Consider the following 11561-nt stretch of genomic DNA (forward strand, 5'->3'; position numbering starts at 1 on the left):
GCCTTTCTGTCCTTTCGGGTTCAGGGCAAGGCCAAAGGTCAGTCCTTCCCGAGGCAATCGGCGGCCAAGGCCGTTTCTAAGCCCAAGAAGCAGGCCTGGAGTGCCAGGCGCCCTTCTTCCAAGCAGGAGGATAAACCTTCTGCCTGATGGGACGGGCCTCCCTCTGGGGGACCCCAGAGTGGGAGGCCGGCTTCTTCTATTTGCCCAGTGCTGGAACAATACCACCACGGATGCCTGGGTTCGAGAAGTGGTCTCCCAGGGGTACGCCCTGTCTTTTCGGCACAGACCGCCCCACCAGTTTTTCTGCATGAGTCCTTCTCAGGATACGACGAAGACTTTATAGCTTCCTGAATCTGTAGAGTCCTTGCTGAAAGCAGGGGTCATTGTTCCCGTTCCTCAATTACAACGAGGGACGGGGTACTATTCTTCTCTGTTTCTGGTGCAGAAGCCCAATGGTTCTCATCGCCCTATCCACAACTTGAAGTCTCTGAACAAATTCCTCAGAGTTCCCAAGTTCAGGATGGAAACGTTACGCTCCATCATTCTGGCGATGGAACCGGGGGATTACATGGTGTCCCTGGATATCCAGGACGCCTACCTCCATGTTCCGATAGCACCTTCGCACCAGCGGTATCTGAGGTTCGCTATCCTTCAACATCATTTTCAGTTCCGGGCGCTACCCTTTGGCCTCTCCATGGCACCGAGGGTGTTCACGAAGATTATGGCAGTCATGGCCGCACATCTTCGGAACCAGAATGTACGGCTGCTGCCGTATCTGGACGATCTCCTGTTGCTGGCGAGCTCCCCGGAGGTACTGCTTCAACATCTCCACCTGACGATCGCTTGCCTGCAGGCACACGGGTGGCTGATAAATTGGAAAAAGTCCTCCCTGATTCCATCACAGCGGATGGTTCATTTGGGAGCCCTGCTGGATTCTCGTCAGCAACGGAATTTCCTGACTCCGGAGAAGGTCTCCTCCCTGCAGCTGCGGATACACAGTTGCCTGAGCAGTTGCCGCCTGTCGGTCCATTCGGCTATGAGAGTTCTGGGGTCCATGATGTCGACATTCAGATGCTGGTGTTGTCCCCGGAGGTTTTGGCTTGGTGGCTTCAGACAGCGCATCTGGTCGAGGGGCGCCCCTTTTGGATCCCGGACTGGGTCCTGCTCACGACAGATGCCAGTCTCCGGGGTTGGGGGGCAGTGACCGGCTCATTATCGCTTCAGGGTCGTTGGTCCGCGGAAGAAGCACTTCTCCCCATCAACATCCTGGAACTGCGGGCAGTATACAGGGCCCTGCAGTTGTCCGGCCCCGCTCTTCACGGAAGGGCGGTTCAGGTGCAGTCCGACAACGCCACCACGGTGGCGTACATCAACCACCAAGGGGGAACTCGCAGTCGGGCAGCAATGTCTGAGGTGTCTCGCATTCTTGCTTGGGCGGAGTGTCACATTCCAGCGATCTCGGCAGTCTTCATTCGCGGAGTCCTCAATTGGGAGGCGGACTTCCTCAGCCGTCACGATGTGCATCCCGGGGAATGGTCGCTTCACCCAGAGGTGTTTCAGCTACTCGTGGACAGATGGGGGCTGCCGGAGCTGGACTTGATGGCCTCCCGTCACAATCACAAGTTGCCCGTTTACGGGTCAAGGACAAGAGACGCAGGTGCCTGTCTGGTAGACGCACTGTCGGTGAAATGGACGTTTCACCTGGCGTATCTGTTTCCTCCGATATCCCTGCTTCCTTGGGTTCTGCGGAAATTCAAGCTGGACGGCGGAACGCTCGTGCTGGTAGCTCCGGCGTGGCCCAGACGTCCTTTGTACTCCGATCTGAGGTGCCTCTCCATCGACGCTCCGTACCTTCTTCCTCAGCGTCGGGACCTGTTGTCTCAAGGGCCCTGCCTTTACCCGGATCTGGGTCGGCTGTCTTTGACGGCGTGGCTCTTGAGACAACTGTCTTGAGGTCTAGGGGTTTCTCCAGTTTGGTCATTGGTACCATGCTTAGGGCACGCAAGCCTGCTTCCGCGCGGATTTACCACAGGGTGTGGCGCACTTATTTCCAGTGGTGTGAATCCAGAAACTATGATCCGCAGGTGTTCCGGGTTTCCAGAATCTTGGAGTTTCTTCAATCGGGTTTGGACCTCGGCTTACGCCTAGCCTCTCTGAAGGTTCATGTGTCTGCTTTGTCCGTGTGGTTTCAGCGACAGATTGCTACACTGCCAGATGTTCACACCTTTTTCCAAGGTGTTCTCAGGATCCAGCCTCCCTTCGTGCCTCCGGTGGCTCCTTGGGACTTGGCGGTGATACTACGGGTCTTGCAGGGTACTCCTTTTGAGCCGCTTGAGTCGGTGGAGCTCAAGTGGCTGACGTTTAAGACCGTTTTTCTCCTGGCTATTGCTTCGGCCAGAAGGGTGTCAGAATTGGGGGCGCTTTCCTGTCGCCCTCCTTTTCTGATTTTTCACCAGGACAGAGCGGTGCTCCGCACTCGTCCTGAGTTTTTGCCCAAAGTGGTCTCAAAGTTCCACATTAATCAGGAACTTGTTGTGCCAGGTTTTCAGTCACCTGATCTTTCAGCTGGTGAGGCTTCCTTAGATGTAGTCCGTGCACTTAGAATCTATGTGGACCGGACTGCTTCGGTTAGGAAGCCGGATTCTTTGTTTGTCCTCTTCGGTTTTCACAAGAGGGGTTGGCCTGCCAACAAGCAAACGTTAGCCCGTTGGCTTCGTTCCGTTATTTGTGAGGCTTATGCACAGGAGGGTTTATCTGTGCCAGCCTCTGTTAAGGCTCATTCCACTCGTTCTGTGGGTCCCTCTTGGGCTGCTAGACGTGGCGCCTCCGCTGTTCAGCTGTGTAAGGCGGCCACTTGGTCTTCAATTCAAACGTTTTTGAGGTTCTATGCGTTTGACACCTTCGCCTCTCAGTATGCATCCTTTGGGCGCCGGGTACTCCTTTCAGCACAGGAGCGTCCCCGCCCTTAGTTGAACTGCTTTGGGACATCCCCAAGGTCAACCCTGTGGACCCCCTATGGACCCTGAAGTAGAAAACAAGAGATATGGTAAGAACTTACCTTTGTTATCTCTGTTTCTACGAAGTCCATAGGGTTCACAGGGCGCCCGCCCTGACGCACCTGGCTTCAAATGGGCTGTGTGGCTGGTCACCGGTTTTCCGTCTCCCATTTCTGTGAGTATGGTTTCTTGTGTGTTCCAGTCTTCCTTCTCTCTGTTTAGTCTCCTCCTCCGGCCTTAGCTGCTTACCAACTAAGGTGCCTGTGGCCGGGGGCGGGGTATAGAGGAGGACGGACCCAAGTGCATCCTGGGAGCAGCAAAGCTTTAACTGCGTGGTGCCCGTGGATTCAGATCCAGCTATACCCCAAGGTCAACCCTGTGGACCCTATGGACTTCGTAGAAACAGAGACAACAAAGGTAAGTTCTTACCATATCTCTTGTTATGCATCTATGTTAAAAATTGAATGTGTAAAAAGCACCACAACTAGCCCCGAGCTTTTCACGACCAGTCCTGCTTGTGCTTTAAATACAGGGGACAAACGACATAGGAGTCCCCTGTATTTAAGCTCCATCAGCACTGGGCTAGTCAAAAACAGCCCTGGTTGACAAAATGCGGGGGACGAACGACGTAGGGGTCCCCCGTACTTTCCGCAGCCAGCACTGGGCTCTGATCCAGTTCTGGAAATACAGGGGGAAAAAAATGAGTAGGGTCCCCCTGTATTATCCAGAACCAGCACCAGACTTTTTCTAGCGAGGGCTAATGCCACAGCCAGGGGAGGCCTTTCACCGGGCCCCCCAGCCAAAGCATTAACCCTGACCGCTAGTCAGCCCATAAAAAATAAAACAAACACACACCGTTTTTAAAAAATATTTTATTTGTCTGCACCTTCAACTGGGGGGCAGCAGCCTATAAGCTCTTTTTCACATCCGCCGCTCATCCAGGACTTTCCGGCGGCGTCTTTCTTAAGCAGCTCTTGTCTGCTTCTACCTGGCCGAAGGACTGGCTGGACGGCGCATAGAGCTGGCTTCTATATAAGCCAGCCGAGGGGGCGAGCGATGACGTTGCGTACCATGATTGGCTCGCGGCAGCCATCTTGAAATCTCCGGCCTGGTCTGACTAGCGGTCAGGAGTGATTCTTCGGGCTCCCCTGGCTGTGGCATCACCGCCCCCAGATGCTAGAAAGGGTCCGGCTCTGGTTAATACAGGGGGACCCTACACATTTTTATTCTCCCTGTATTTCCAGGGCCGGCTCAGGCCCCAGTGCTGGTTGCATGCATTATTTTATGACTTTGATTGTGCTATTTAGGGAATTATTTTGGAGCAATGGAAATACCCTTACAAGAGATTGCATCCACTGGGGCTTATTATTATTATCGTTTATTTATATGGCGCCACAAGTGTTCCGCAGGCCTTACGAGGTACATAACCAAAAAGTCACTTGCAGTAAAATACACTACAATCAAGGACAAGGATAATATACATTGATACATAGGTGGCCATAACACCCAATTAAGCAACAAAGCATAGGAACCAAGTGTTAGGTGTCCTAGTGGTGAGTAAGAAGTAGACGAACATAAAGTAAGGAGAAGTACAAGAGGGTAGAGGGCCCTGCTCGCAAGAGCTTACACTCTCAAGGGGGAGGGGCAGACAGATGGGCATGATACAGATGGGGAAGACAGGGAGGAGGGAGCATGTAGTAGCAAGTTAGGATGAGAGCTGGAAGGCATTGATGAAGTAGTGGGTCACGTGTAGATCTCCAAGTGCCGTGGAGAATGATGGCGCTATATAAACATAAATAATGTATTCTGGGCAGCAAGATTAGGGAAAACTTGGAAATTGCCCTGAAGGTGTACTGTGTGATCTGTTGGGGGGGAGGATGGCAAAATATTATGTGAGAAGAGCTTCTGAATCCTCGCCGTTGGCCCTTTTAAACTGATAACTGCCGGTGTGTTTGACTTTCCTACTGTGAGGAGTGTGGCCAAGGTGATGCCTGATAAATAGTCTGAGCTGTGATTAGTGATATCAGCCAGAGACTTCCTCCCACAGTGGGAACATTTTGTTTTCAGTCATTTGGGTCCAGTCATACTTCAAGCTCAACTGGAGAGATTTTAGTTTCAACAAATTCTCAAAGTTCCACAATGTACCCATGGATACTGTTCACAGTACCAAAGACCACTGGGAAACATGCCTGGGATAGTGACTTGTTTGAAAGAGCCTTTTCCATTCAATGGTATTTGTCAAGAACACAAAGTGGATTTTCAACTAAGCTCCTTACCTGGTAACCCAGAGGGAGGGGGTTGGGTTCGGGATCCCGGCTGTCAGAATTCCGATGCCGACATCCCAACAGGATGCAGTCAGTAAGGCGGTGGTCGAAATGCTGGCTTTCCCGACTGTCTAATCCCGACAGGGGTCCAATGACAGGCGTCGAAATCCACTGCCGGTCGTCCGGCTGCATTTCATAACTATCCCATCCCAACAGGCAATTGTTGGTACACCTCCCTCCCCACACCCTCAACTTAACCCTACTCCCCTAATGCCGGGTTTTTAAACTACCTTCCGAGAGAGGTCCCTTGGATGTTCCTAAAGCACAATGCCAGTGAAAGGTCCTCCACAAGTAAAGCGTATCCATTTTCAGGAATTATCCTTTGGGTTTAGCTCTACCCTGAGAACCTTTTATAAAGGCTATTGCAGCTGCAGGGCTTCATGTCACCACCCAGGGATTTCTGGGTGGTGACTGGATGGGTTGGCCGTACAGATGCATGAAGATGGTCCGTTTTACGACGTGTCACAGTAGTGGTTGCTAGCTGATATGCACAATCCATCACATTGGAGGCTCTAACAGAGAATCTGCACCTAGCATGGCATGACATCAGGCAGTATTTGAGTGTCTAAAGATGCTCAAAGTGGGCCTCTCGGTCCTTTCACGTGCAGATGCACGGCTGAACACCAGGGAAGGATTTTCGGCAGCATTTGCATAAAGTCTCATACGTGCGCCCGGCAAAAGTCACAGCCAACCCCATGGGGAGAAATTCAGTTCTGACTATGTGTTGCCAGACAACCCTGAGAAGTCTGGCTGTGCTTATTATGGGAAGGACTCTCTGCTCATTGTCCTATGCAGCTCTGAGGTACAGTGGATACATGAGTGGTGAGAAGCATCGTAGTGTAAACGCATGGCAGGATAATTGGGCTTTTGCATGATGCAATAAGAGATTCATGAGATCTGCCAAGAAGATTATCCTTTACTCTCTGCCATTGCTTAACTAACTGGTCTGATGTCTGCTCTTATTTTTACAGGGTGTTCTTTGAGGTTGCAAAACTACCACCGCTGGATATGCCGGCATTGGAAGCAATACAGAGCTAACCTTCGCCCTCCACTGTTCCTGTTATGTCATTTGTATATACCATGTAAATATGTACCTTTTATATATTATGAAACTAAAAGCTTCAACTGCCTCATTGTTTTTGTGTACAGCCTTCTACAATGATCAACAAAAAGCAGCCCCATGAGATGGGGGAAGTGTGTGAATTAAAAAAAGACAAAAAAAATGGAATGTGTGTGTCTTTTATACATACTAGGTAAACTGCAAAGGTTGTTGGTGTTTTCCAATAATATGCTCATCTTGCAGAAGTTATAATCAGTTTAATATATTTTTAAAGCCGCCCCCCCCACCCCCCAAAAAAAACACCTGATCCCTATTTAAAATTATTAGAGCTCATCAAGTTTAAATTAATGGGAAGAAATACCAAACGGATCTTTTTGTTTTATCCATGTGGTTTTTTTATTTTTAAAGCAGTTTGAAATACAGACATTTCCACAACGTACACACTTCCTGTACAGTTACTGTCGCCACCATGCAAATAACATCAAAGCAATGCGTTCCATATATCCAATTCATGCACATTCTAATCCAAATATTCTCCTGTTTGTGGTTGTGTTTTTTTTTTTTTATATATATATTTTAAGTTGTATGTAAGACTATTGTAAGCCTGGATAAACTAAAACCTTTTATAAAGCAGGTTATAAATGTGTTATACCATTTCGATCCCCAAGGGGACAAATCCATTTTGGTTTTATTTGTGAACTCCTAAAATATTTATTTGTAATCCACAAATGGAAACTTTTTATTAGATTTAAATTCATAATCCCCATTTAGATTGAATTTCTGTGAACTTGTAGAGAAAAAAATAAATCTTTTTAGAATTTACTTTTGTAAACAGACAAATCTCTTCCAACCTATCTACTGCTGAGCTGTCATTTATAAATTAAAAAAAATAAATAAATAAGAGGTACTGTACATGAACCTATATCTATTCTCTATGGTGGAATATGTCAGCTGAGGCAATTGCTGTTTTTACAGTGCTGAAACCATGTTGTGTTGAAGAGAAGCTGATTAATATTCAATTTTGTTTTGAACCAGGAGGCATTAAAAAAAAAAAAGATAATGATTAAATATGAAAAGCTTGTGCAATTCATTGTGTCAATTGTGGTGACCCTGAAATCATTTGGGAACATGTCTCCTATTAAAGGGAAGTGATTAAGATCTGCAAATGCTGTATGCTTTGTTATTCGGAGTTGAATAAGTTCCTGTGTGATAATGGGGCAGTGCCCTTCCCCTGCAGTGCCGTGAAGTTTGTTAGCTAGAAGAGTGGGTCCAAAGTGCCTAATTATTTCTTGCACATTTCCAAAATAGAATCAAATATCACATTGGCACACAGACATTGGATATTGTCTTTTTTGAGTTGTGTTCTCTTTCAGGTATTTGTCTTCCTGTTTAAATGTTCTTGAATTGTGCCATGGTTTTGCCAACTACACTTGATTGTTAAACAGTAATTACAGTTTGCTTGGGAAGCATTAAATGTCATATTTTCATATATTAAGTAAATCAAGGTGTGTGTGTTTTTTTTTTTTTTTGCAAATCTCACAATTGAGATGGAATGTAGTCATAATGTTGACGGTTGTGATGCTGATATCAAACTTGTTGGCATCTGCAGAATGCCGACGTTCTGCATGGATTGGCAGTTGAGGTTAGGATCAGGCACGAGGGAGGGTTAGGATTGGACATGCTTATTGCCAGAAGCAACGCAGGATCCTTCTTGAAATCAACTTTACATCACCGCCAGACCCAGGAGACTCCGCTGGAGCCACCTTACCAGGTAAATCGCCACTAGACAACCAGGTATGTTTTGTCGACATTTCATCAGTGCCAACATGATGAATGGCCATTTTCAATGTCTGCAAAATATACCACACCCATTCAGAAAAAAGTAATTCCAAGAAAAGGTCTGCTTTTGGTTTCTACACTCTAAGGGGTTTATGTACTAAGCTTTGAGTTCTAAAACTTAGCGCTTCTAATTGTGTTTGGTGTTAATTCTAGCTCCATGATTTGGGGGGGGTGTAGTCAATATCCTGGCGGACAAGATGCCGGCCGTCTATATACTGCCGCTGGGCGAAAGGCCGTTCCCGCTATCGCTCTAGATACCGGTGTCTGAATCCCGACTTCCAGATCGGACCCAGGTAAGTGTTAGCGGGGTTAGGAGGGGGGTGAGGGAGGTTACGGTTAGGCACCCCCCAGGAGGGTTAGGTTTAGATGCTCCCAGTAGGACTTGGGGTTAGGCACCACCAAGAGAGGGTTAGGTTTAGAAGCCTACAGTGGGACAGGGTTAGGCATCACCAAGGGAGGGTTAGGATACTTACCATGTGGTGTCGGGATCTCCTCCTGTCGATCTTCCACTGATGGAATTTGAACCGGCGGTTGAACAATCCCATTCCGTCCTAGGTGTGGGTCCTTTAGAAAGTGTGTGAATGAGTCCCAGAAACTTGATTAAATAACGCCATAGGGCATATGCCCTATTTGCTTCTGTGTGCGGTGTCTGTCTCATACTCAATAGAAAACGATGATCTTGTGTCGTCTACTTGTCAAAAACTAAATAGGGGGAGACTGGAAAAAAACCTGTCCTTTTTAAGGAAGTGCAAAACATGGAGCCGTATAGAGCTTTTCTATGTACACAAATCTGCTCATCTTTCCAACTAGTGTAATAGGCGCCAGCCACCATCCTGCAAATCAGCAAAATACATTTGTGAGTGAAGAGACCTTGGCACTGTTTATTATGTCACTATTGTGTCTTTGATTAATAGACATATTGATTGGTCTATATAGACCAATCAATATTAAATGATAGATATCTATATCTGGGTTCCCTTTGGGAATTTAGGTTTCATACCATAAACCAAAAATATGCTTGCAGGTTAATTAGTGCTCTATAAAAATGAATCCTGTGTACTTGTAGTAGGGAATATAGATTGTAAGCTCCACTGGATCAGGTACTGATGTGATTGGACAAATGTTCTCTGTAAAAAGTGCTGCAAAATATGTATATGCTCTATAAATAACTTATCAGCAATATTATTAAATAATATTTATTAACTATTTAACCGTCTGTGCACACTTTATAATGCAGTTGCTCAACATAGATCGGCAGTTTCTTACTTTAATATCACCTAACAAAATAAAATCTTGTTTTTAGGTGGAGGTGCATAATTCACCTAGGCTGCATGCCTGTAAGTAACGCACCTGATTCCTTCAGCTCCTCCCAGCAAGAGGCATGATTCAGTACCCCAAGTGCTGCTGTTGTCTGTCTCATAAAATGCTTTCTGTAAAAATAAGTGCTATGGGGTAAATATAGGAGAAAATGACAGTGTTGTGGGAAGCTTACATTGTGCAGCTGTATATGGGTTTACCAGGGGGTGATAGTATATGCTTTCCACATTTACTGGGGACAAATATGCAAATAAAACAAAAGTGAACACCTCATAGTTTACCCAATTACAACTATGAGATGAGGCAAACTTTTACCCACAACAGGATGCCATATTGAAGCTCCCTGTGTCTTCTGTCCCAGAGCCATCTGATCTTACTTCAAAGTTAGCACTGACTGAGGTTTGATTCGGAGATGGACGCAGTTTACATTGTTGCTGTGTCTTTGGACGATGTGAAAATATATTAATGCTGCAGGAGGTGACTGAGGGAAGATGCCTCTTGCCAGCATTTTAGAGCTGAATGGTCTGCGAAGCCATCGGCCATCTGAGTAAAGCTGGGTACACACCTATATTAGCGTCAGCTGACTATTGTATAGGTGTATGTAGGAGCGCTAGCTGATAATTGCTTAAAACGCTCCTGCAACTGTCTAACCAATTAGTGTAACACCAGAAATTGATCTAAAAATTTAATCTGCTAGTCCTCCAGGGCACAAGGATGAAAATATGTGCAGGGTCTGATGTCGTTATAGAGCCCAGAGGTAATGAGAAGCGTCCATCTACACATATTCTCAGTATGGGAGTGAGCGGGGTAGCGGCTGGCAGTGTATGTATGGACAGGTCCAAACCTGGTGTGAGGCAATTATTTATGTATTTTTCATAAATGCATTATATTAGGTGTAACTTCTTGCGAAGTGCATTGGTGTCCTGGAGAATATGTGAATTCATTTTTTGGTGGGAATTAGCTGATGTAGAGAATAATAAATAAAATATATATATATATATATATATATATAATTTTTTCTTTCTTTCTATTAAACAGTAGTTTAAAAAAAATTATTGTTTAGTGCCACCAAGTATGTATTGCCAAAAATACACAATCAATACTATGTATCAAGGCTAAAGCTGACCCGTATAAGGAGCAAAGAAAGAAAAAAAATTAAACTGATATAAAGACAACTAAGAGAGTGACCGCTAAGAGCGTGACTGTTATTAGAAGTAGCAGTCATTGACCCAATGCCCTGGCACCAGCAGTCAGAGTAGCTGTCTGGGAGGGAATCTGTATGAAATACCCGATTCCTGGCAGCGCCTGGCCGACAAAAGCAGAGTTCCCGGCAGCGGAATCCCGACAGTGCTGGAAATCCTGATTGTCCCTAATGTAAGTATAAACTAACCCTCCTTAGAGGTGTCTAACCCCCCCCACCCCCCTACATGTAGACGCCTGGCATTTCACCCTCGCCGGGATATGACAGTCGGGAAGCCGGCTGTCGGTATTAAGGCAGCCGGCTTTCTGATTGTATGCCGTCTGGGAGTGCCCTGGAGATGCGTATAGTGTAGGGTGAGAACTAATGGTGGGCACACACTATGCGTTGTTCATGCAGCTGACGAGTGACATCACATTGGGCATCTGTGTATACAGGCGATATGTCTGTGAACGACATTGCTTTCACAGATCTATCTGGTCGGCCTTGCAACCGATGCCAATATATCTGTATGTGTCTGTATGGCACACGGACCTCACAACTGAGCGGGCAAATTTAAATGCCCGTCCAGTTGTGATGTTTGGCCAGACATAGTGAGCGGCCGATTGGCAAATGTTTATAGCTTACCTAGTTGGCCGCTTGGTCGGCCAAGTGTGTACCCAGCTTTAAATATGTAGGGCCTTGCTAATGAGAGCTTACAGTCTAGGAGATTTAATTTATTTATTTCAGGAGTGTTACAAATTGGGTGATATTTTGTTGCTGAAGAGACAGATTAAAATATATAAATATATATATATATAGTGCATCCAGTATTTTTTTTCTTACAG

At 46.4% G+C, this 11561-nt stretch overlaps 1 protein-coding gene across 2 annotated transcripts in view; it reads left to right on the plus strand.

Moving 5' to 3' along the window:
• Nucleotides 1–7880, plus strand: part of CCNB3 (cyclin B3) — a 31305-nt gene extending 23425 nt beyond the window's left edge. For both annotated transcript variants that reach the window (XM_088466970.1, XM_088466979.1), the window contains exon 12: nt 6292–7880. In XM_088466970.1, the coding sequence (XP_088323096.1) occupies nt 6292–6358 (67 nt within the window). In that variant the 3' untranslated portion in view covers nt 6359–7880. The remainder of the gene's footprint in view (nt 1–6291) is intronic.
• Nucleotides 7881–11561: the final 3681 nt, after the last annotated feature.

This window comes from Taudactylus pleione, unplaced genomic scaffold (genome assembly GCF_031769625.1).
Source record: "Taudactylus pleione unplaced genomic scaffold, aTauple2 ptg000009l, whole genome shotgun sequence".
NCBI lineage: Eukaryota > Metazoa > Chordata > Amphibia > Anura > Myobatrachidae > Taudactylus > Taudactylus pleione.